This window comes from Tupaia chinensis, unplaced genomic scaffold (assembly GCF_000334495.1).
Source record: "Tupaia chinensis unplaced genomic scaffold, TupChi_1.0 Scaffold145367_1, whole genome shotgun sequence".
In the NCBI taxonomy this organism is placed as follows: Eukaryota; Metazoa; Chordata; class Mammalia; order Scandentia; family Tupaiidae; genus Tupaia; species Tupaia belangeri.
This window is the reverse complement of record NW_006205228.1, coordinates 100,256-127,025: the sequence shown is the minus strand read 5'-3', so window position 1 is coordinate 127,025 and position 26,770 is coordinate 100,256. Positions and strand designations below refer to the sequence as shown.

Genomic DNA, 26,770 nt, shown 5'->3' with positions numbered 1-26,770 from the left:
AGAGAGAGATAAGTAAGGAAGCAAGCCACTAGGTCCGGGACTTGAACCGCGGTCGGCCATGTGGGAGTCCAGCTCCCTTAACCACCATGCCACCTGCCAGCCCCAACCCCTTTAGGATTTTTATTGCTGTCTTGCCTCTGACCATATCTCGAAGCCTTAGCTCACAATCATACATTTATCTCAGATGCCCTTTTAGCTCCAGTCACAGGTAACAAGTTCTTCAGGCACTGGAAAGTGGCTATTTAGGTGAGCAGAGGAGCCAACCATGAGCTGTGGTGCTCATTTGTGAGCACGGACATTCCAGAATAGACAGAATGAGCATCAAGTCGTCAAATGTGTGGGCGTGCACCTGTGGGCTTGCCCAACAGTCAGATATTAATTGTCAGTAAAAACTAATGTTCCTACATTTTATTTAGGGGATGCCACATGCCCATGCTTTTTTTTTTTTTTTTTCTGGTAGGTCCAGCCAGTTGTAGATGCATAGAAGCAGTGATCTGCAGAGGGCTCATCAACAGGGTCCAGAATAGACACCAAAGCACCAGGGATCCTGCACATTCTCCACCATGCACACCTGAACATACTTTCTTCCCACCGTGTACCTCTTTCCTGCTCTGCCTTCCACACATCTGATCATTCCTCCCAACTGCACAAAGTTCTTCAGTAAAATTTGTGTCTCAGGGCCAGCAGGTGGTGTGTAGTTAAGGTGCTGGACTCCAACACGGTTGACTATGGTTCAAATCCCTAACCTGAAGGCTTAAAAATCATGTTGAGCATGTGTGTGTGTGTGCCCAAAATCTCAAGAGGAGAATGGAGGAGAAGGAATTATAGCATAGCCATCCCCCATGGGCAGGGGGAAGGGGGGGTGTTGACTTCTTACTTTTATTTTCTCTCTCTATCTCTCTGTCTCTCTCTATCAAGTGCACATGCCCTATGGGGGAGGGAAAAAAAACTAAAAAAGAAAGAAAGAAAAGAAATTTATCTCTCTTCTTCACCCTGTCGCATAACCCATTGGTTTAGGCATATATGTGGAATAGTTAACCAAGCAAGAATCTGCCCATCAGGGCTGCTGCACACAGTGGTGCAGGTTGTACACTGTAAAAAGACATTGAGTGCAGGCTAAAATCCAGTCAGTGCTCTTCGTGCCAAGACCTGCACCATGGCATGGTGCTACATAAGCCAGAGGAAGGCACCCACCCTGTCCTTGCCACATTATTTATCTCTAGTACTGTTTCTTTTTCTTCTTTGCATGAAGGGCCTATCAACACAAAGTATTCTGACTGCAAAATAAGTGCTGCAAGAGGGTTCCAAGAGATCATCTGGCTCAGCTCCTGATTCCATAAAATAAATAAGCCTCTGGTATCAGTTGTCCATTACTGTGTAACACATTGTCATACACATAGAGGCTTAAAGCAATACCCATTTATTATCACAAAGTTCTGTAGCCCAGAAGTCTAGGCAGGCTTGACTGGGTCTGTTCAGGGTCACACCAGGCTGGAATCAAGACATCAGCCAGATTGGGCTCTTCTTTGGAGTTCTGGGGAGGTATCTTCTTTCAAGCTCATCCAGATTGTTGGCAGAATCCAGCTGCTTATGGCTGTAAGTCTGAGGTTCCTATTCTTTGCTGGCTGTCACTGGGAGCCATGCTTCATACCTAGAAGTGTCTATGTTTTTTCTCATGTGACACCTTCCATCTTCAAACCAAACACATCGTGACGAGTCCTAGTCACGCTTCAGATCATTCTGGCTTCTTCTTAGCTAGAGAAAGTCTCTGCTTTTAGGGGCCTGCATGATTAGAATAGGCCTACCTGGATAACATCCCTGCTTTTCTTTCTCTCTCTTTTTCCTTCATTTTATTTTTTTACAATTAAAGTATGAATTCATTTTGGTACAAAAACTTCTTGAGATTCATACATAGTTTTCCCATTACACGTATTTCCATGAGCTTTTTCTTCCTCTGAAACATTTTTTTAATTAATTCATTTTATTTTTTAGTCCATTTGATTCATTCCCTAAGCATCACCATAGCATACAAAATGTGGTTTCCCATCCAGAATATACTGCATAGTGGCTTAATCATGCATGTTATCGTCAATAATTTTCCATTTCTAGTTTCATACACACACACACATGTGTGTGTGTATATATATGTATGTATATATATATATTATATGTATATTTTTTATATGTATATATGTATTTTTTTAACTCCTATTTCTGACACTCTGCCCTTTCCCAACCTCTTCTCACACTATCTCTGGTGTCTACAGTTGTTTTTCATTCCTTTTCCCCCCACATTTTATTGATTACACAATTTCTTAAATAATCTAACTACTTTCGATAGCAAGTTCAGCTGTTAATTTCGAGAAAAGCAGTTTTAACTTTAATAAATCAAAGAAATGCTAAGGAACTTCGCTTAAAACTTAAAGCCAAGAAACAGGATAAGATTCTGTTAAAATAGTAGGTACATGAACCTATCAGCAGCTCAAGACAGGACAAAAATCCTTAAAATCAGAAAACAAAGCCTGGAAGAAAATCAGCAATGTTTTAGTCAAAAGTCATAAAATGCTATTTCACCAGTTCAGTCTCATGTACTTAATCTTGTGATTTGATCTTCCCAATTAAATTCTGGGATATAATATTCAACTCCAGACTGGTCCCTACAGTTAAGTTGGCCATTTTCTTAGTTTACAAATTATTTATTGCGTTAAAGAGAGAGAGAGTGGGAGAAAGTGAGGACCAGGTCCAGTATTCCTACAGCCACATTGGAGTCTAGCACCTTAACCACCACACCCCCTGCTGGCCCCACAATCCTGTTTTAAAGTCACCTGTGCAATACCACACATCATATATCATATCTTATCATATCATATCATATCATGTAATATTACGGGAGTGATATCTCAGCATATTCCTAGGTTCTAGGGATTTGGGCAAAACATGTGTGATGGAACATCTTAGAAATTGTACCTGGCTGTGACAATAATCTCTTTTTTTCTTTTGCTACAGGGCATATGCACTCACTGGAGAGAAAGAAACAGAGAGAGAGGGAACGTGAAAAATCACACCCCATAGGGGATGGTCATCCTGCAATCCCTCCTCTATTTTCCTCGTGGCATTTTGGGTACATACACACACTTGTCCATTGTGTTTTTCAAGCCACTGGGTCTGGTATAGTCAGCCATTTAAGATCCAGCTGTCTTAACCACCCCACTGTACTGCCTGCCATTGGCTGGCCCTATACCCATAATCCTTTCAGAAGTCAAACATTTAAGGCTTTATTCCTATGGCTTTTATGAATAAATACATTAAATGCCTCACTTTATCGAATATTTATCCACTTTAAAAATACAGCATGTGACAAAATAATTTATAAGTAGATAAGAATTGACTTTTTCCATCATAACCTCTCTCAGACATGTTGGTAAACTCTGACACCATCAGTTGTATGCTGGAACCAGCTCCTACCAGTTCACAAAGGCTGATTGATTGTTATCTATTTTAAGAATTTTGCAAGTTGATGGTTAAATGGTTCATAGCTTGAAATTGACTCTAGTGAGGGAAGGTAAACCTTCCAAAAGGGGGTTCTTTTTTTCCCCCACAGAACAGGATTACCAGTTCAGCACTGGATGTAGCCACTGAAAGGTCATCTACTTGACCTCATGGAGCATGCGGGAACCCTTTCCAGGGCCTTTTTCATACATGATCATCTGCTGTTTTTCAATACCACTGGGAGTGGGGTGATCACTTCCCTATAAGGTAGTTCATCTCACTAAGGTAATGGTGGATGATAAGGTTGAAGTCCACCTCCCTGGAACTTCCCACCAATGAATGACCCTAGTCCTTTTGAGGTAGTACTTGTGACAGCCCAGATCCATTTAGAATCATGCCTCCCTGAAGGTGTCTTTCTTCTGCATCTGCATATCAGATCCTGTGTTAGACACATAGCCTTTATATTCATAAAGTCTGAGTTCAAATCCCAGCTCTGTCACTTTTTCAGTTATGAATTTGGATTAATCTCTTAATTTTTCTGGTCCTCTGGTTCCTCATTTGTGGATATGGGTATAAAAATAGCACCTACCTCACAGGTTATGGTGAAGATTAAATTAGATATTATGTGCAGAGATAGGATAAGTAGCACCTGGCCTGGCCCATACCTACTTCACAGGTTTGTTGTGAGGACTACATTATTTAGTATAAGGGGTCTTCAAAAAAATTCATAGAAAATGCATATTATGAAAAAATAATGCATGGGTTTCCTTTTTTATTTACAAATAAACTTGTACTTTAATTTTCAGTTTTCCACCAGCTTTTCTCATATAAGTTAAAAGCTTAGAAGTATGCCTGGTAGAATTAAGCACTATGTAAATATTATTAAATTAATTTGAAATGTGGTTTCTATACCCCTTACCACCCTACTTACCATACTCTAAGTATACTTCAATGTCCCTTTCAGAATATAGCATTTGAATCAGACTAGTTAAGCCAGCCTTTGGCTGAAATGCTAGACTTCGATTCTAGGCCTCCATTCCCTGAGTGAAAAGCTGCTTTCCCTCTGTAAATTTTTAATGACGTCATAGAAACCTCTCCAAGTGGTCTTGGGTCATGGACCAGCAGCCTCAGTATCTCCTAATACCTTGTCAGAAAGGCAGATTCTTGGGACCATCAGATGGTGTAAATGTTACGTTGCTGGACTCCCACATGGTTGACCGTGGTTCGAGTCCTGGACCTGACAGCTTGAAACCCACACTGGATATGTGTGTGTATGCCCATAATCCTGAGAGAAGACTGGAGGAGAAGGGATTGTGGTGTGGCCATCCCCCTTGGGGGGGATGATTTCACTTACTTTCTGTCTCTGTGTTGAGCACTCTTGGCATATAGCAAAAATCTCTCAAAAAAAAAAAAAAAAGAAGAAGAAAGAAATAAATGCAGATTTTCAGGCCTCACCCTGAATCTACTGGACCAGAATCTGCACAGTGACAAGACGTCAGGTGATTTAAATGCACTTAAAGTTTGAGATGCTCAGAGCTCCTCCACCACTGTTCTGCTGCCCCAGGTTCAGGAAGCTTTGGAGCAATAGCAACCTGAAGCAGCAGGATATGTTTAGAAGTGATGAAAGGAAACCCTTCTTGATATGGTGAAGAGCCATTTAGTAGAAATTAGGAAGGAAGAGGTCACCGAGCCATAAGCCCAGCCTGTATTTAGAGATTATTGTAGCCAAAGAGTTAGGAAGCCACTTACAATGTAAGGTAAAAGCAGATCCACTTACTACATGCCTGTGTTGCCTGAATTTCAATGGGAGAATTCTGCGGTTCCTGGCTGTGGCTGTGGCTGTGGCTGTGGCTGGGAATGGTACTCATTTCCAAGAGCTCACCCACCTGCTTACAGGACATAAGCGATAAGGGTAATAGGGACATGTGAAAACCCTATCTCTGTGCTTACTGGCTGTGTAACTCTGAGCAAGCTACTTAGCTTCTCTGAGCATCTGTTTCCTCATCTTAAAAATGGAAGTAATAGGGAACCAGCAGTTAGCGTAATGGCTATGTCGCTGGACTCCCACGTAGTCGACCGTGGTTCGTGTCCCGGACCCGGTGGCTTAAAACTCATGCCGGGCGCGTGTGCGTGCATGCCCAAGATCCTGAGAGGAGAATGGAGGAGAAGGGATTGCGGCGTGACCACCCCCCCTGGGGGGTGATTTCTCGCTTTCTGTCTCTATGTCTCTCTCTGTCTGTCTGGCGAGCGCACGCACCCTACAGTGAAAATCTCTCAAAAAAAAAATGGAAGTAATAATAATAATACCTACAGCAAAAAGAAGGATGAATTGAGAAGTTCTTCTCGTGGTACCTAATTCAACAAAAACATGTATATGAGCTTAGACTCCTTCTTTCCGGAAATATGTGAAATTCAGAGTCCTCCTCCAATGGCTTATCATTCATATAATTAATAAATGCTAATTCTTGCCTCTTTTGCCCTAAAGGAATTCAACAGTTAAAGAGAATCTTTTCTTTTGCAGTACCCTGAGGCTCAGAGGACTGCTTTGGAATTGGGTGTCCTGGATGACCTCACAGGTCATCCTGTGAGGTCATCCAGGCAGCTCATAAATATGTTTCCTAATCTGCCTGAGCCATTGCATGGTGATCTACTGGGAGCATCTTTTCCAAGCAGCACAGCCAGGTGCTTGGTGGGAATGCTGCTTGCATCAGAAGGCCTGAAGGAGAGACAGATGCAGCTCTGGAGACTCTTAAGAGCTTTGCTAGCTCTAAAGTAGCTGCTCAGGATAACCTGTCCCCATGACCATTCAATAACCATGCTGAGCTGGAAGGAGAAATTGGGAATAGGATGAGGAATTCAAAACTCTCATCTGAATAGTGAATTAGGTCCTGGATTGTTGGAGGGAGCTTCTGTAGAGTGGACTAATGTAATAGGTTAAGTAAACTAAGGGTCTAGGTTGTGGGCTTCCAGTCTCTTGGTGCCACTGAGGATCTTTAGGCATTTCATCAAATTAGCTTTTGGAAATGTTTTCATCCCTAATGACTTACATTTTTATGGCAAAAAGGTAGAGTAGATTCATTGCATGAAGCCATGCTAGAAACTCACCATTACTCACTCAGCAAATCATGACTGAGGATGGGTGATGTGCCCAGATATTATGACAGACACTTGGAGCACAGTGGCAGGTCAGACGGACAAGTTCCCTGTCTTTGTGGGGTGCACACTCTGATGCAGAAAGACTGTAAACAGGAAGCCAATAAGCAAGCTAGCTACCATCAGGCAGTGATAAATGCAGACAGAAATGAGCAGAGTAACATGATGGACAGTGACCCGTGGTGGAAGAGGGGCTATCCTCTAAGAAGATGGCCATGGAAGGCCTCTTCAAGGAGGTGACATTTACACAGAGACCCAAAGGATGCAGGAGAGCTGGGAAAAAAGCTCAGGCATAGAACAGCAAGGGGAATGCCCGAAGGGGAAAAGGGCTTGATTTAAGGACTAAGAAGTCCAGTGTGTCTGGGCCCTAGAGCACGGGAAGGATGTTATGATGTTTGTGTTTATTTCCAATTACAGAGATGTATTAATCATAGGACCTGGATCATGTTTGGGTTTTAGTTTTTGTATTTTAACTGGAGAGCACTGTGTGTTTACTGGAGAGAGACAGAGAGACAGAAAGAGAAGGAGAAGGAGAGTGCATCCCTCATGGATAATGATCCCACCACAATCCCTTTCATCTTTCTCTCCCTCCTTTTGCGATTTTGAGCATATATGCACACGTGCATGGCTGGTGTATTTCTCAAGCTACTGGGTTCAGGACTCGAACCATGCAGTCTGCCATGTGAGATCTGGAAGCCTTAACCATAAGGTGACAGAGACAGACCAGATCACATTTTTATAGATAATCCTGCTGTTATATGGGAAAGGGACTGAAGAAGGAAAAGAAAAGCATGAACAAGAAAATCGCTTAGGAGCCATTATGAAATCCAAGGGACAATGTTTTGATGTAGGTCTTGATGTAGGTCTGTTTTTTATTTTTGTTTGTTTGTTTTTGAGAGGTTTTTGCTATAGGGTGTGTGCACTCCCCAGAAAGACAGAGAGAGACAGAAAGAGAGAAATCACCCCTGACAGGGGATGGCCACACTGCAATCCCTTCTCCTCCATTCTCCTCTCAGGATCTTGGGCATGCACGCGCATGCACCCGGTGTGAGTTTAAGCCACTGAGTCCAGGACTCGAACAGCGGTCAACCACCTGAGAGTCCAGTGACATAGCCGTTACTTTAACTGCTGGTCCCTTAATGTAGGTATTGGTAGCAGATGAAAAAGAGTTAGAGTTAATGTGTTGGGTCAGGGTTAGAGGCAGGGTGGAGGGGTGAGAGGAGGAAGGAATCACAGGAGATTCCAGGTTTGAGGTTTCAGAAATTTGGTAGATGATGTTGCTATTAACTGAAATGGGAAAGACTTTTGGAAAGGAACTCAAGACCCAGCTGGTGACTCTCACTACAGTTAAGTGTTCTTGTGGCCTTGTTTGTGACTTGAGAAGAAGTGAGAATTTTCTCAGTTTTCAAGAGCTGGAAGGGATTTCTCTAGCCTCCAGGCAAGGTAACACCTTAAATCCAAACAGCTGTGAAGCCTTCCCCATGAATAATCCCAGTGGGAGGAAACCCTACACCCTGCCTCCTCCAGGCTTTCCTCCCTCCAACTGGTAGTTCCAGCTAGCTAACCCCAATTTCTCTTGCTATGGTGAATGTCCTCTTTTCTCTTGTCCTTATCTAAGATGTTGATGGCATCTCTTTTTCTGTTTATCTGTTCACTAAAAATCAAAATAAGACCAAGCCATGCTATGTTGTATAACAAGTGGTCTGTCCAGACCAGAGCTTGTTGCTGCCGTGGGCACAGGCCGTATTTCAAGAGAATATGAAAGTGGCTCTCTGTTATGATTCTTAATAGTCCAAGCCCCTCTAATGACCCATTTGGTATCTATCATCCTGTTTTACTCAAACCTTTCTTGACCTGACTTCTATTTCCAGTCTGTATCACCTCTTGGGTCATCAGCTCTATTTATTGATTTTTCCTGATTTCTTGACTTAATGGCTAGAGATGATAAGATTCCCTTATACATTACTCTTAAGCTGCCAAACTGGGGTTGTTATTACTCTCAGTAATAATGGTTGTAATTTGTTAAACACTTACTAAGGAGCACACATCCTGCCAGTTGCCTCTCATGCATTATCTCATTTAAGAAAACTGTAGGGTAGGTATTATTATTCCATTTTACACAAGAGACTTGGGGAGATTTAGCAAGTTTCCCAAAGTCTCCCAGGTAGTGAGAGTGGAGATGGGGTTTTAACCTTGGTCGGTCATCAGTCTCTATTACCTGTGGACTCACAGAGGTTGGTTATATTTTCTATAGTGGTTAGCCAGGTGACTGGGGGAGGGAGCGTGGTGATGGCATGTGATGACAGTTTGGGATCTCTGTGTAAGTGGTGGGCTGGCAGGGATTGGAAAATATTAGTAACTGCTGTGACTTCTCTTCAGGGGTGTTCAACCCAGAGCTGATTCTGCAGGATCCCTGGTATAGACCATGGAGGCTCTATAGACATCCAAGCTCTAATGGTGACTTGGGAACACTCAGTAGAGCAGACAGGTTGTCCCAAGTTAGATGGAAAGATATTCCAACTTTACAAAAAAGAGTGAAGGGGAAGGCAGCAGGAGGTGTGGTGGTTAAGGGTGCTGGGCTCCCACATGGTCAACCATGGTTTGAGTCCAGGACCTGGGTGCTTGCTTTCTCTCTTTCTCTCTCCCTCCCTCTCTCTCTCTCTCTCTCTCTCTCTCTCCCTCTCTGGTCAGATTAAAATAAATAATAAATAAATAAAGATTAAAAAAAAAAGAGTAAAGGGAAGAGCTGAAGGCCCCCATCTCCTCAACAAAGTCCAGGCCTTGGGACAGCAGAATTGGAAAGGGTGCACGCCCATGACAGCAGTCTAGGGTTTATGCTCAGTTTCTTCATCTCCATTGCTAGGGGAGACTTAGCTTCATGCTCACTTCAGTCTATCAATGCCTCACACTCTCCAGGAAAGGTTCGAATCTCTTAACTGGGGTCTGGTCCTGGAATGTCCCTTCATTAAGCAGCAATTCAGAAAGGCCCAAGTCTATCTCTGTTTTCTGTTTTGTTTTATTTTGTTTTGCTGTAGGGTACATGCACTGGTCAGAGAGAGAGAAAGAGAAAGAGATGACCACACCCTTCTTCCTATATCCTAATCCTTTATCCTCCATTCTCTCGGGATTTGGGGCATGTATGTACACGTGCCTGGTGTGATTTTTCAAGCTGCCAGTCTGGGACTCAAACTGTGGAGTCAGCCATGTAGGCTCCAACTTCCTTAACCAGCACTCTACTTAGCTGGCCCATAAAACTCTTAGTAAGAAACTAGAAGCAAAAATAATGAAATGTGAAACAGGTTACTAAAATTGATTTGTATTTTTAGACATTTTTGTCTGAATTTACTTATTCCATGTGTGAGAGAGACAAAGAGTGAGCAAGAGATACAGCACACTGGACAGGGTCTTGACACCACCATCCATCCCACCACCAGCCACCCTGGATCATGAGCACATGTGTGTCCTGGAAGTCTTCAGATGTGAACTGGTAACGTTCCCATGTAGGTCAGCTTCGCAGAGCATCACTTGCAGCCCCCAAACTGGTTCATATTTTTAAATGTTTCCATGAATAAAATAGCAACTTTTAACATTAAAAAAAAAGCAGTGTAATTGTACCAAACACAAGATCGTTGTGGGACTCAGAAACTAATCCAATCCAGAGCACCCTAGAGTTCATGGGACCCAGCCAATGTATCCCTATGACTATTGACTCTTATGTAGAGCTAGTGGGTAGTTTCTGAAGCCTGCTGTGGATTACCAGAATGTGTGACCTAGGTCAAACAGCATCCCTGGCTCCCCCGTGATAGTTACTGTCCTACGGAAAGGGAGGAATTCTCTTCTTTCCAGGCAAGATTCCCACAGGCCAATCTCTCTCCCCTTTCTGATGTTTATATAATACAAACCTTTTGGATCAACATTAGTTGATAGTCAAAAAATTCTTCCTTGTCCCAAAAACAAAGGGAATAAGGAAATAAAGATTACAAGAGGCCTTATGCCCAAGCCTTTATATGTACAGCCATGTACCTATAAATAAGTAACCAAAATAAGTAACCAAAAGGTGACAGCCATGTGCCACAGAATGATGTTTCAGTCAACCATAGACTACATATATGACTGGGGTCCCATAAGAGTATACTGTAGAGCATAAGCCTAGTGTGGAGTAGGCAATAGTACCTAGGGCTGGGTAAATACACCCTACAATATTTGCTCAAAGACAAGTTCACCTGCAAATACATTTCTCTAATTGTGTCCCTGTCTTTAAGTGAGGCATGACTGTATAATATCACTGTTCCCACAACTGCCCTTGTATGGTGTAAGCATTATTCATTCTGTTTGTATAGTAGTTAAATCATTTGTCTCATATAACACAGCATATCCAGGATTAGAACCCAGAGCTTTTGGCTATCAAGCCTGAGCTCTTTCTAGTATTGGAGTATGATCACACCATGAAGCCACATGAAGCCCAGGAGGAGCCCAGGGTAGCCACTCTGCTCTGTGTGACATGGGGGCAAACTTGGACCTTTCCAGACCTCTTCACTATTTCCTTCTCTTCCTATTTCTTCTCCTGGCTGGCTTTCCTCCCACTCTGCTCCTTGCTTATGATACTTATTTTTCCATCCACAGCAAAACAATTCACATCAAGGTAATTGATGATGAGGCGTATGAGAAAAACAAGAATTACTTCATTGAGATGATGGGCCCCCGCATGGTGGATATGAGTTTTCAGAAAGGTGTAGTACCCTGTCCTCCAAACTAACATGAACGCTCTTCTCTCCTCTTCTGCTTCTTTCTTTCTCTAATCCATCTGTCTCCTTCTCCTCCTGTCTTCTCCCTCTCTGTTCATTTTTCCCAATTCTTCTACTCTCTCTTTTGCTCTTTTCACTTCTCCCTCTCCACTCTCCTCTCTTTGCTCCCAGTTCTGTCCTAACACCTGCCAGCCTGTCACATGGTATCCACAAAGGGATGCTCAGGACCAGTGGTGATTTTTAGTAGATGAGGAAATGAGAATGGAAAGAGAGAGAGAGAACTAGCCAGACCCCTAAAAGTATCAGATATGAGGATCTTAGCTTCTCCTGAATGACTTAGAAAATGATCACATAACACCGTGCTAGGCAGGAGGGCATGGGAAATAGACTCTCAGTACAGATTTCCAGGAGGCAGTTCTTCTCAGGGCTAAGTTATAGTTCCAGGAAGTTGAGAATCAATGTATTTGGATCATGGTTCATTCCACTCACTGAAGCAGGCCTCAAGCACCATCTGTTAATCTGCCATGTCCCCACTATCAAGGCTTATTTCTCTCTCGGACTCTGATTGAGCTGAAAGTACAGATCTGAGTTCTAAGTCTCAGTCAAAGACCTACCTCCCTGTTCTACTTTCTCTAAGAACTTCTAGATATTGAGGCAGAGAATTGAGAGAGTGGGAGAAAGGATACTGACTTGAGAGAAAGCTTCCCCCCAAAAGTCCTTGGAGTGTCTCAGAGTAGATGGAGCCTTTGCCTTGAACTTAAATGACTTCTTATGTTCCATGGGCTCCAGTGGGCATATCAGGAAATCCTTACCTAGACCGCACTGTGGAGGAAGGCACAGCCAGCATTGGGGGCAGTGTTTCTTCCTCAGACAACCTGTCAATCATGCCCCTTCAGGTCAGGCCCATAGCTACAGAGCACCTCATTCCCATTCTACAGCAGAGTCCTTGCAGCAAAAAAACAGGTTCACATTTTTGTCCACTGAGTAAGAATGAAAAGGTTAAAAAAAAAAAAAAAAAGTAACCAGGGACACGGACAGTTAGCGTAATGGCTATGTCGCTGGACTCCCATGTAGTTGACCACAGTTTGAGTCTCGGACCTGGTGATTTAAAACTCACGCTGGGTGCATGCGCGTGTGTGCCCAAGATCCTGAGAGAAGAATAGAGGAGAAGGGATTGTGGCATGGCCATCCCCCCGGGGGGTGATTTCTCGCTTTCTGTCTCTCTGTCTCTATCTTTCTGGCGAGCGCAGGCACCCTATGGAAAAAAAAAAAAAAAAGTAACCAAAAGGTGACAGAAAGTGTACTTGTAAGACACACACACACACACATATACAAACATACCACAAGTGGACAGCAAGTACTGTACATCAATCTGCTACTTTACAGGTAGCAGAACTGAGTATGTCTTCGGAATATAGTAGGAACAGCAAAGGACCCTAGGAGGTATTTAGGCTATCATTTATTAACACCTCTTTGTCCTTCAGAGAACATTCAAGTCTCAGGTCAAAAAAAGCCTAGCAGAAAATAACAATTCCGATTCACCAATGGGATCATGGACCACCACTGTGGTTCTGCGAAGGACCAGGAGAAGCCACACAGGAAGAGCCAGGCTCACACAGCGGCCCCTCTGTCTGACAATGGGCCTGACCCAGCTTCCAGCCAGTCTTTGCAGCAGAGTCATTTTCAAGGAAACTTTGCTACCTCAAGTGATTTGTTTTTAAAAGACACTCTGCTTCATTGAGACACCCAGAAATGAGCAGAAACTTCCACTACCTGGTACGCTGCATCCATAATGATCAGTATTTAGGAACCAGCCTTGGAACATACTACCCTATATGATAGGCATTCAAATGCAATTTAGAATTTGATGATTTGCATCACTTTCTTCAGACTTTTTCTAGGAGTGTATCAGCTACAAATAGAAAAGGATTTTTATATCACATTGTGGTCAATACATATTTAGTTTCGTTACCACCACTGATGCTCCCTATTAGATAAAGAATGGGAAAAGTCATAGAATTCCACCTTCCCTTCTTCCCTCCCCCCTCTCTCTCTCTGATTTCCCTTCCTCATAATATGTCTTTTCAAATTGTCTTTATGGGGTGCCCATGAGAATTGGGTATAGACATAGCAAAGACACAAGTCCTGGGTTTTATTGATAGATTTAGTTTCCAGTGTGGAAGGGCCCTGGATCATTCCCAATGGGCCAGTAGTTTACCTGTTGTCCCTGTTACCATGTGACACCCAATGGAATGCACTGCCCAACTCACTTTCTACTAACCATCGCAGGATCTGAAATGACTCCTCCCCACCATCACCCTCCTTCTTCCTTCCCATTCCCTTCCTGACCTCCTGGTTTCCTTTCCCTCTCACCCATAAGAACAACAATGACCAAGGAGGAAAAAAAAAATCCAAGGCCATTTTTTATATGAGAACAACACAATCCACCAAAGTCCTGTCAAAAGCCACTGTGGCGGGACCGGGCTGCATGTGCCAAGAGTGATGGGGGATGATTTTAAAGACTGTGCTCCAGGTGACCAACCAACCTACCGACCCAGTCGACACACTCTCTCTCTTGTTGTCCCTACAGGAAAACCGTAAGGGTTAAAATAGTAGATGAGGAGGAATACGAAAGGCAAGAGAATTTCTTCATTGCCCTTGGTGAACCGAAATGGATGGAACGTGGAATATCAGGTGTGAGATTCTTTAAAAACAAAACAACAGCAAAAAGAAAGAAAGAAAAAATTTAAACAAACTGAAAAACAACTAAAATGGAAAAGCAACTCATTTTTCCCTCTCCCCTTTTCTTCCCTTCTCCTCCTTTTTCCTTTTGACCAATGGACTTATTTATTCTTTTCCCTCCTGTATTCTCGCTCTCACTCTGTTTCGGTGTCATCTCTGCCTTCTTAGCTTTAACTTAATTTCCAAATTCCTCCTTCCCCCCCCCCCTTCTGGGCAGCACTGCAGCCTCAACTCCTCATTACCCTAATGAGTTACTTCTGTGTTTTGCTACACTTATCCAGTTGTCCAATTGACACCATCCTCTGCACTCTGCCCTTCCCGCACCCCACTCCAACTTTTACATGCACCCTACAACCTATAAACTTGAAAACTCTTTGGTGGGTGGGGAGGAGAAGAAAAAGAAAAGATTGTGATGCAATGCATGACTGTGCCCTCCCCTGCCTTCTTTCCTTGCCACCCTCACTCTCTAACCTGGATTAAATGTGGGAGGGTCTGGGATGGGGGTTGGGGCCCATGTTGCAATGATGCTTTGACAGTTTTCTGCTGCACTCCCCAACTTCCATCGAATGCTTGACAGGTTATTCACTTGCAGGGTGGCCCATAGGCCCCTCTGCCCTTCCTGGAGGTAAGTGTACTATCTGGCTACTTCACAGTTGGGCAGACTGTGGCATGGAAAGGTGCACCAATTGTCAAAGGCCATGGCTCTGAGAGCTCTCTGAGAGAGCTGGCTTTTGAGGTAGTCATGCAATCTGCAGTCCTGAGCTGTTCTTCCTCTCCTTAGTACCCTACCCTATCCTATTCTACCCCTGTTCCTAGCCCGAGGAAGAGTACCTTATTTAGGCTACTTGGGGATAATGTAAACTCTAAAGCAGAAAGTAGAGTCTTCAAAAAGAAGGAAGTAACTCCAGATGTGAACATTCTCCTAGCCAGTGGGCCCTGGCAAAGGACTGACATCACACAGTCCTGAAGTACTGACTTGTAGATTTTCCAACAGAAGGAATTCTAAATACTGTCATTGGAGCTGATCTCTGAGACACAGGTGTTGGATGATTCACAGATGCCCACCTTGGCTTGGCATCTTCAAGGGAGCATATCACCTAGATCCCAAGATAACCGTCACCCAGTACCAGAGAAATGGCTCATCTCCTTCTTTCCTTAGGACATACATCTCAGAATATTTGCTAGGGTCTCATCCCTGAGGAGCTGATTATGTTGTAACCAAGGCAGATGTCAGGGAAGATTTCTTCCTTTGAAGAAAATCAATGGAAGCTACTACTTTGAAAGTGTTGGAGGCATAGATGTGGGATGAGTAAGAGTGCTCTTGTAAAATATCAAGAGGACATTCACACATCCATGCAAGAGAGGTATACTGCTGAGAACCTTATAGAGAAGCAGCAGTAGAATCTACCTTTTTGTAAAAAAAGGGTGATCATCTTGCAATTACTTCATATTCACATGACAACGAGCAACATAAAACCTTTCACTTCAAGGACAGCTCTAAGAGATTCAGCAGAGATTTGCAACACTCCCAACCTCTCCTCTACAGGTCCTCCTCTCACACCTATATTACTGGTCAGTTCTCAATTGTCTGCTGGGGATTCTGTCTGCAAAATTGACCAGTTCAGTGCCTGTACTGCTTTGGACATACCTGGTACTCAAAGGTCAAAAGCCCTCTACATCTTTCATTGCTTATCTTCTTCTTAGCCACCAAATGAGATGGACCTGAAGAAAGAAAACGTCTTGACTTTGTTGCTTCCCACATTGTATTCCTGCCAATCTTCCAGTTGGAAGATACACCTGCCACCAAGAATATTCTCAGAAGTTGTCTCAGCGCCTGTTCTGCCTCATTCCCACCTCCTTTGTACATTTATTCCACATCTCCATGTCTGGTTGGAAGCAATGGATGCCAAGGATATTGTAATCCAGCTTTATCCATTTACACAGTCCCCACTACTTAGGTGCAAATAGAAGCAGAAAAAGGTATACTACAGGGTAGCTGGAAAGAGGGCAGTAGATCCAGGTAAGAGAAAGGGATTAGAAGTCTGTACATGCCTTTATTTGACAGTACTGGGGCTTTTTTCTGCCTCCCCTAAAAATTCCTATCAACAAAATAGAGAATGGCTTAATATAAGCCTTATATTCTTCAAGAGACCTGGCTAAATGTAACAACCTATGGCTATTCCTCCACTTGAGGACACCTTCTCTTTTTGCATTGGATTCTTTGTTCACGGAAATGTCAGAAAACCTCTGATAGTTCCTAGTTCTGGGAGATGGAATGTGTGAGAAAGCAAGAATTTCATCAAGCTATCTGTGTAATATGAACTCAGATCTTCCCAATGATCAAGTTGCCATGATGAAGTTGTCAATAAGAAATGTGTCAATTTTCCAGACTCCTTTTCTATTGTCTATAGGGTTGAATTTCAGTTCCTTCATTTCTTCTCATATTTTGACATCAGATCTTAAGGTGAAAGTTCAAAAAACATGATGATCTAGACTTAGAATCAAGTGAAAACCCATTGTGATTTCTAGTATTCCCTGCTGTTCACAGAGTGAGAGACGGTACAGTGGAAATTGTTTTTCATTATCACTACTGCATGGGAAAGTCTTAGACATTCAGAACAACACAGTCTCTGCATGGTCAAAATGACAATTGCATTTAAAAAAAAAAAGGACTGAATTTGAAATAAGAGGCTCTGTTCTCAGCAAACAAAACAGACTTCAGAGGTGAGATAAAAAGAAAGCTCTGGACAAGTTGGGAGAGGAAGAAAGGGGGAAGTGAATAGGAAACAATTTACCTAGGGTGGAGTAAGCCCTGGAGTCAAGAAGTGGACTTCTGAGAGCAACACTGAGCAGAAGGGCTTTGGGGCATGAACCTGGACATCGGAAGGCTCAGGTGGGAAAGGAAAGCCATCTTTCCCATGAATGGGGCCTGTTTGTTCCCCATCTTTCTATACCTGTGGACTCGCCCTGACAAGCTGCCCAGATGCTTCGTAATTACTCAGAGCTGTATACTTTCCTGCTTGTGCCTGAAGTGTCTGAAAAGAGATAAATGTTGCTCACCTGACCCTGGAGATCAATACCGGGCATAGTTCAGCGCCAGCTTCTCCCATAAGCAGCAGCAGGAAAAACACCCTCGAGGTATTATGTCACTCAAAGTTGGCCTACCTGGATCTCGCTGACCAGTCTATAACTGCCAAGTAGAAAGTCTTGAATTCACGGAGACAGTGACCAGAGTAATGCAATTACAGCCAACTTCAGGCCTTTCTACTGCTCTAGGCAGATGTGTCCCAAGTGTTAGAAGGGATATCTGAGTGAAAACCAGGCCATCAAACACCTTTTTGGAAGAGCTGTCTTTGTCTCTTCTGCCTAGGGACATTGATATGTTGGGATCTCTGGTCTCCATTGGATATTGAAGGGGCCAAAGGGACTTTTCCATGCAGACCCATGGAAAGTGCAGACTTAACAAGCTCTCTTGCTATCTACCTACCTATCTGACTCAATGTGGTAAAGAGATCCATTGATCCATTGCCCTTTGAAATTCTAGAAATAGAGGAAAAAGTCAACTTCTGTTTGCCCTGTTTATATACCATGAAGATTCAGGATTCACATGTCTTCAGTGGCTGTGAATATAGGATAATGGATCATAGATTTGCATTTTTAGAAATTCTTCAAAGAAACAACTCATAGATACCCCCCCACCACCATTACCATGCACAAACACACAGTCCTTCCTCAGCAGTCTCCATCAGTCACCAGCTACACCCAGACTGTGTGGCAAGGTGTTTCAAGACCTTTATCTGATAAAAAGCCAAGGAGTAAGGGGTTGTACTAACATACCATCAAGAGAAAATGTGATTGTATCACAAGGATTTGCATTATTTTTGGACCTGAATTTTAAGAGAGGGTAGGGACAAACTATATTGGCTATGTCTAACCAGTTTCCCAATCCACATAGGAACCTTTCATTTGTCTCCCATGAACACATAGCAATTGGTATGAGAGTCTATCTGTTACAGAATATCTTGTTTCTGATTTAGCCAGCCCTTTCTGGAACAAAAAAGACTCCAACTCAAACATGCAACACATAGGATCTATGGAAAGGCAGAATAGGTAAAGAGATCCATTGATCCATTGCCCTTTGAAATTCTAGAAATAGAGGAAAAAGTCAACTTCTGTTTGCCCTGTTTATATACCATGAAGATTCAGGATTCACATGTCTTCAGTGGCTGTGAATATAGGATAATGGATCATAGATTTGCATTTTTAGAAATTCTTCAAAGAAACAACTCATAGATGCCCCCCCACCACCATTACCATGCACAAACACACAGTCCTTCCTCAGCAGTCTCCATCAGTCACCAGCTACACCCAGACTGTGTGGCAAGGTGTTTCAAGACCTTTATCTGATAAAAGCCAAGGAGTAAGGGGTTGTACTAACATACCATCAAGATGAAAATGTGATGTATCACAAGGATTTGCATTATTTTTGGACCTGAATTTTAAGAGAGGGTAGGGACAAACTATATTGGCTATGTCTAACCAGTTTCCCAATCCACATAGGAACCTTTCATTTGTCTCCCATGAACACATAGCAATTGGTATGAGAGTCTATCTGTTACAGAATATCTTGTTTCTGATTTAGCCAGCCCTTTCTGGAACAAAAAAGACTCCAACTCAAACATGCAACACATAGGATCTATGGAAAGGCAGAATAGGCAGCAAACAACAAATGTTTACTGAGTTCTTGCAGGGACTTTGCAGACAGAAGTCATACAAAATGGTAGGAATCCATGGTTCCAATTTCTGTGCTATATCTATAAAAACACAAACAATTCAAGGAAAATGATCTACAAGACTTACCTTTTCACTCAGTTGTTTTTTAGTGGAAATCAAAATTCTGGCCAACATAGTGGCTTGGAAACCACCATGACTGTGGAAACATGGGGGGCTGGAAAGCTGAGCACAATTTGATTATGTCGTAGGGGATAGATGACATAGGAAAAGGCAGTGTCCTACTCTTGCACACTACTAGCCACCTGAGCTACCATTCAAGCTTATGGTCATATTTGCCATTGGTAAGCTAGCTTTTCTGGCAGGGTTACAACCTACCCAGTTTTCATAGTAAGTGAATTCTCACTCCTTTTCAGAATGGATGTGCCAACCTGATACCCTGAAGATCATGAGAGACTGACTTGGTCTCTTCTATGCTACTTGGTTCCCTCATCCTCGTTCCTCTATCCCTGGCCCATAGGGTTGCATGGAAGGCCTGGGGGAAATTCTCTCCTAACTTTATGGCTCTGGGCTCTGCTCAGCAGCCTCTCCAGCTGCTCACATCTCTTGCTGCTGCTGCGCATGCTCCAGATGCTGCTTTTCGCATGTGGCTGCTGAGCTGTCACCTACTGAGCTCACTGCTTTCCTTCAGCTGCAAGCAACCACAAAGCCTGGGGATACTTTAAAGATGGGACCTTAATGTTCTTTCCTTTTCTTTCTTCCCCTTGTCTGGTATCCATTTGCAATCAGCGCTCCTGTTGTCTCCAGGTAAGAGGTATCTTGCCCCCTCTTTTCCACTTCTTGCCAGTGCCATTATTTGGTTAAGACCAAAGTCTTTGGATTTATTTGGTAGGAACTACATACTCATGTTAATCTGACAAGTTCTCCCAAAGACTAGGAGATTTATTTCCCCACAAAAGTAATTGTGAAGAAAGTAGATAATTCCTTGAACATCATTTCTGTCAGTAGATGTGGCAAAAGGTATAGCTGACCTTTCTGAGACCAGGAAGAGAAATTAGACTTACCAAGGAGATGGTGGGTCATAGATTTCTTTGAGTCTTAATTCATCTGCCATCTCATGTCATGGGGAAGAAAGGGTAGGAATCAGAGATGGAATCTCCTAATAGGTTTATGATGGGATTTGAAAGAAAATGCTTTGATCCCAAGGAATCCAGGGAAAAATAATCAAGAGCTGCTGTAAGAACATGAAAAACAATTTTTAAAGAACCTGGTATTTTACCAATCCTGGAGATCTTTCATCTCATTAGAACTAAGACCTACATTGTTAGAATTTTGGTTCATTTGTCACTGCTCTTTAAAGTTACATGTTCCATGAACAAGAAGAATTACTATGTTATGGGAGTAGAGGCAGTGTTCTAGCTAGAAATATAAAGCTTAGAGAATTTATTTCTAAGATATTCACATACAGAATCTAGATTTTGTGTATGACATACACTTACTTGGAGATTATGCTTGCTGGAGAAGAAACTAATCATAAACATCCAACTTAGTGAGCAGATAGTTTAAAAAGCTTTTCCAATGATCCAGTCATGCTCTAACTCTTGGTACAGGCAAAGTGGGCTATACCAGACAGTTCTAATATATTTTAAAAGGAAATTTTACATTTTATCAGTTCTTTGAACATTGAAAAGAATTTCAGGTCATTTAAGAAGCAAAACATCTTATAGAATTCACTGGCATTCAAAGTCACCTACAGGCTACAGTTTGGGTTTGGGAAAGGGCAGTGTACCTGGTACGGATTTGCCCCCTTAGTGTCTTTGAAAAATGTAGATAGCTCTTATATTTCCCTTTCATGAAAAAAAAAATACTCCAACATTCTTGACTTCTTATTTTCCTTTTTATATTAACAGGAAAAAGGCTACCCCCAGTCCTGTATTCCCCACTCTTCTTCCAAGTTATTTATTTTATAGCAGTATGTCTTTCTTCTACACTTCACTCATCCTCTTGTCTGAGAAGGTATTTAGATTTCTTTGTTCCAACTCTTGTTTCTATCCCCCCACACATGCACATATACAACAAATATTATGATTTAATTAAAAACTTCTTTATACTTTAAATATACTTGCAAGTACCAAATAGAAGCTAAAGGAGAGAAAAGAGTATCTTTTCCAATCTGTAAACTTTTAATTTAGGAGCTCTTGACTAGACCTTAAATTCACTGGCAATCTTAAATCCTTATTCTAATTTTCCTGGGTGGACAGGCAAACATGATTAACAAGGCCTGTTCCTGGGTGGACAGGCAAACATGATTAACAAAACATTGTGGTGAAAGACAGAGAGTAAATACGCTCGTTTTGAGCTTCCTCACCAGGCTCAAGACCGTGGAGAGGCTGTCTCTATCACCCTACTTCTTTCTGAGGATGCCTGCAGATCATTTACAGTAACCTATTCTTGTCTGGCCTGGCAAGGTCTTTGTTCTCCCAATATTTGTTCAATGCTCCATTCTTTTCATATTCCCGCTCTCTCTCTCCTCCCTGCTCTTTCTATGCCTATTTCTAGAACTGGGAGTTTGTTTAGTAAATCTGAATATCAAGATCACCCATAATTTATTCTCTTGAAATTCTAAGGAGGCACATTCACACGTGATCAGAATCACTATGGCCTTTTAAGTTAGAGACTTATCATTCTCTCAAGAAGTTCATTTAATTTGAATTTAAAGAAATGACCATTACAAAAATAGAAAAGGGCAGGAATTGTTGCCAAACCAAGACACTAAATCACATCTGATTTAAAGGCATGTGCATCAGTCAATTAACAGATATATACAGAGTGCCTCTGCAGGCAGTGGGAGATCCACAATTAGGGATTGGTTATTTGTCAAACGAATTTTTGCATAAAGTCAGATGGACAAACTGACTGTCACCACAGGGGCGGACAGGTCAGGAGTTAGATCAGTATCCTGCCAGACGTATATAGTGCTAGATTGATAGCCAGACAAGTGGTTAGACAGGTGCATTTATATGCCACTGGAGGACTCGTTATGTTCATAAAGTTCTTGTGGCACATGTAATTTATGACATGGGGGGATTGCGGAGGGAGGAGTGGAATAATAGTGTTACTGCTTAGCTAAGCATTGTGACATGGTGCCAACACCAGCAATTAAAAGAAAATGTGCCCATTCTACTAAGGAATGCTACATGTATTTTCCCAAGGGTTGTTTTCTGCAGTGGCTTGCAGTCTGTTTTCTAGGATTGCGAGCCTCCCTCATAGCTAGAGTCTTGCAGTCTGTTTTCTAGGATTGCGAGCCTCATAGCTAGAACCCTAGATGTACCCATATTTCTCTTCAAAATGAACTAATCAGAGATTCAGATTTAATTAATTAAATGAAAGGCTGCTAGAGGGTGGTGTTTACTGACTTGAAAATATTTCAGAAGGCCATGAAAGGCTGCTAGAGGGTGGTGTTTACTGACATGAAAATATTGAAGAAGGCCGTAGATCCTTGAGAAAAAAATGGTTTCCAAAAGTGGCCACCAACATGAGAGAGAGGACAGCACCACGGACAGCTCCTCTGTATTTGGAGATGATCTTTTGTGTTTGGTGCCAGAAAAAATGAAGTAAAACAGCTCAGGAATCCTCTGCATACTCTCATACCATTTTTACAGAGCCCAACTGAAAACATCCTTAAATAAAACTGAATAAAATTCAAGGCTTTCTGCTTGGTAAAAAATGCCCCTTGGCTGATAGTCTTTTCAGTGAATTCCTTGCCTTGCAATCACAAGAGCATGAGTCTCATTCCTCCTCTCGCTTCAGTAATTCTCCAGCTAGAGAGAAAAGAAGACCTTCTTGGCCTCTGACCCATTTTGTCCTTGAGATTATCTGAGGACTAGAGGATTCCCCTGGGAGGTTTACTGTGTGGAATGAAAGCAATTAAGGAGCCGAATAAAAGAATTAATTGCATGTGAGAATGTGGACTTGGATGGGAAGATGTTTAAATGAGCTCTGAAAGAAACAGGCTGCCAAGAGCAATTTTCTAATCAAAGGGGAATAAAAAGATTCAATCTCTATTTCACTCTAATCCAAAAAACATGTCTTCATGGTGAAGTGGTCTTAAGATGGACTCACCAGCTGAAGCGGAAAAAAATTCTAACTGTTCAACGTGCAAAGGGACCATTGGTAAATGAGTCAAGATGCCCGGGGACACAGAGTGCCTCAGAAGAAAGTAAAGGAAGAGCTTTATTTCATTTTGTGTTTGAGCAAATGTTTGTGTTCCAGAAGAAATGTGCCTGATTTGTATAGAAATCCTGGGGATCTTCCATTGGAACATCATGAAGTTTTTTTGGGAAATCTTCCAAGTCTGTCATTGTGAGGATAATATCCCCTTATATGAAATACAGATACTCCTGGAAACATCTCCCCTTTCACCTTTATAGAGGGGATAATGCCAATGGTGTTGGAAATAGATGTTAATGTGAACCAGTAGACATTCTCTTTTAATAAATGTGCTTCCTTACACCTAAGAACTTACTGAAGAAGTTAAACAAACAGGCCCACTAATTTTAAAATTGGTAAAGGTCAAGAGATTTGATACGTTTTTCTCCAAGCACCCCACCATCTCACTGAATGACTTGGGAACTTTACTTGGTACTAATTCTTAGAAGGTCTTTGGGTCAGGGTGCCCACCCAGGTATAAAACAAAATAAGAAATCCCAGGCTTAAAGGAACCCTGTTATGGTCCAGTGGTCATAAAGTGTTCCACACTTTATAGACAGAGACGCTAAACAATACACAAGGTCCCCATTCCTGAGAGCTATTTGCTGTGTACTCAGTGCCCACATCTAATACTCTGAGCTATAGACTTCCAGGGAACGGCAAAGGTGCTAAAGCTAGTCTGATTTTGTTTTGTTGCAGAGGTAACTGACAGGAAGCTGACTGTGGAGGAAGAGGAGGCCAAGAGGATAGCAGAAATGGGAAAGCCAGTGTTGGGTGAACACCCCAAACTAGAGGTCATCATTGAAGAGTCCTATGAGTTCAAGGTCAGGTCATCAGTGAGGTCTAATCAAATGATAGATTCATTGAAGTGGGAGGTGGAAAACCTGGGGTCTTATTCCAGTTTCACCACTGAATGTGTGAAGTTGAAACTGAGTAAATCATTTCTCCATCCTGGGTCTTGATTTCCCCACTTGTAAAATCAAACAAATAATACTGGCCATTTGTATGCTGGGAATATTGTGAGGAAACATAATATAGGGTATGGGATAAATGGGCTAGAAACTCCTAGCTGGGTTATCACTATTGTCAAACTCTATTTTTTTTTTTAAACAAAGATACTAAAACTCACCACTACAGGCCAAGACTTATTGACATCACAGAGAGAGACAGAGAGACAGAAAGCAAGAAATCACTGCCCACCCCCCCAGGGGGATGGCCACTCCTCAATCCCTTCTCCGCCTTTCTCCTCTCAGGATCTTGGGCATGCATGCACATGTGCCCGGCATGAGTTTAAGCCACTGGGTCCGGGACTTGAACCATGGTCAACTACATGGGAGTCCAGAGATATAGCCATTACACTAACTGCTGGTCCCTTGACAACTTTATCATTATTCTCTATTTCCTTACTCTAAACATCCAGTGTCAGAAGACAAAGAAATGGGAAATAGAAGAATTGTCCCAGAAGATACCACCCAAGGCCATTAGTGCATGCATAACTTTCAGAACCTCCTGGATTGCAGGGCAGCTCTCATTCCTCTGAAGCACCAGACTCCTCATTGTTCTGAGCATTCTAACCTCATGGTTCCAAGTTTCTCTCTCCCTGACAGTCTACAGTGGACAAACTGATCAAGAAGACAAACCTGGCCCTGGTTGTTGGGACCCATTCCTGGAGGGACCAGTTCATGGAGGCGATCACTGTCAGTGCAGGTAAGAAGGGTCTCATGCTGAAGACCTGGGGGAAGCAGGCCACACCTGAGAAGGAAGAGCTCAGCCACATCAATAACCTGTGTACCTGGTCTTCCTAGTTCTAGTCCAAGGTGTTCACCTATCATACTGGGTAACTTGGAAAAGAATCATGGGGTAACCCCAAGAGTAGGGCTAGCTCTGGTTTCTTGATGTACTAGGTAAACTGGGACAAGTATACTCTCTGACCTCAATGTTCTCATCTACAAAGGAAACTATTGCTACTTTCATCATAAAGGTGGAAATGTACAGAGCCAGGTACAAAAACAAATTCAATAGATTCTGGTTTCCATCATTCCTTTTTCACATTTTTCTTTACAATAAGGGGCAATTCTGGTATTGAGATATGAGGGTCAGGAGTCTGCAAAATGCTTTGTATTTTGTAAAATGTAAAATGCTCTCTGACAAACCTCTCTGACAAACCATTGTAAAATGTTCTCTGACAAACCTCTATCCAGATGATTCCACACCTCTTTTTCAGTATTTACTGACTGGTTCCTCTGTAGTGACCCACAGTACAATCTGGAATCCCAGAGGCCTACAGGTATATTGGAATAGGGATGGGAAGAGTCCCCCAACCACCCCCTCTGGCCTCTCAGCACCACTGAGACTTCATTGTACTGCCGAGCACTACTGGCCTTGAAACTTTGTTGTTATGGCAACCCACAGGGTCATATCCCCAAGGCCCCAGAGCCAGAGCAAAAGTACAGCCAGGAAGAGAGGTTTGCTGTAGTCGTCCCACTTTCCACATCGCCAGCTTCACATCCTCTCATCTTCCCATCATCCCATGACCTGACTGTGCCCCTCAAGAGACAATAAACGGAATGTAGGCCACATAATCGCCCCTACTCCCCTAATAAATGAAGGAACTGAGGTTCAGAAACAAGAGATAACTCACTCCAGGTTACAGATTTTCTTTATAGCAAAGCTAGAATTGGAACCCAGGTGTCATGGCTCCTGCTCTTCCAAAACCCAGCTTCTACTACTAGTTATGCCAAAACATTGCAGAGGTTGCCTTTGACAAGGTGCCAGCATGCCTCTGCACATCCTCTCCTGCTGGACTGCTGAATAGGCAATATGTCCATGCTTCCTGGCAAGGACAACAGGGCCCATCCCCTCTATGTCCCATGGGATATTTGGAGGATGATATTAGCCTTCTGGTATACCCATGTGATCTGAAATGATAGCCACCCTCTGGGATGAATAATGAACAGAACCATGATGGTGATTACAACAGTCAAGTCAAAATGTTCAAAAGAGACCCCACTGTCATCCAGTGAAGAGTGGGCCCACAGACCAGCAGTTAGCGTAATGGCTATGTCGCTGGACTCCCACATAGTCGACCGCGGTTCACATCCCAGACCCGGTGGCTTACGCCGGGTGCGTGTGCGTGCGTGCCCAAGATCCCGAGAGGAGAATGGAGGAGAAGGGATTGCGGCGTGGCCATCCCCCCTGGGGGGTGATTTCTCGCTTTCTGTCTCTCTATCTCTCTCTGTCTGTCTGGCGAGCGCACGCGCCCTATAGCAAAAAACAAAACAAAACAAAAAAAAAAACCTCTCCAAAAAAAGAGTGGGCCCACAGAGCCGATATTGCTTTTCTTTACCTAGGCAACTAAATACAACCTGTTGTATCTTCTTTTTGTTCCTCCATTGCTTGATCTCTCTTCTGTTTGCCCACTGATCTCTTAATCTCTTTCTTCTTTTCTTTGTTCCTTTTCCCTCTCTCTCCCACTGTCCCTGGGTGCCCTGCATTCAAATTGGCCAATGAGGAAATCCAACCTGTTTCCCATTTCCCAAGTGTTTTCTGATGCCCATGTTCTGGCCTTTAGCACCTACCCAGAAGAGAGCTGGAGTCCTCTCCTGGCCATGATGCCTGCCATGTGGGTTAGACTTGACTTTTTTTTTTCTTTTTGAATTATTTATTTATTTATCCACTCTTTTTTTTTTTTTTTTTGCATT

At 42.7% G+C, this 26,770-nt stretch overlaps 1 protein-coding gene across 2 annotated transcripts in view; it reads left to right on the top strand.

Annotated features, from left to right (window-relative positions):
- SLC8A3 (solute carrier family 8 member A3) overlaps positions 1-26,770 on the top strand; it is a 161,968-nt gene that overhangs the window by 129,433 nt on the left and 5,765 nt on the right. Inside the window, exons 2-5 of one of the 2 annotated variants that reach the window (XM_006167950.2) lie at positions 13,978-14,081; positions 19,650-19,667; positions 23,769-23,893; positions 24,677-24,776. In XM_006167950.2, the coding sequence (XP_006168012.1) occupies positions 13,978-14,081; positions 19,650-19,667; positions 23,769-23,893; positions 24,677-24,776 (347 nt within the window). The remainder of the gene's footprint in view (positions 1-13,977; positions 14,082-19,649; positions 19,668-23,768; positions 23,894-24,676; positions 24,777-26,770) is intronic. The other variant, XM_006167951.2, reaches the window with a different exon arrangement.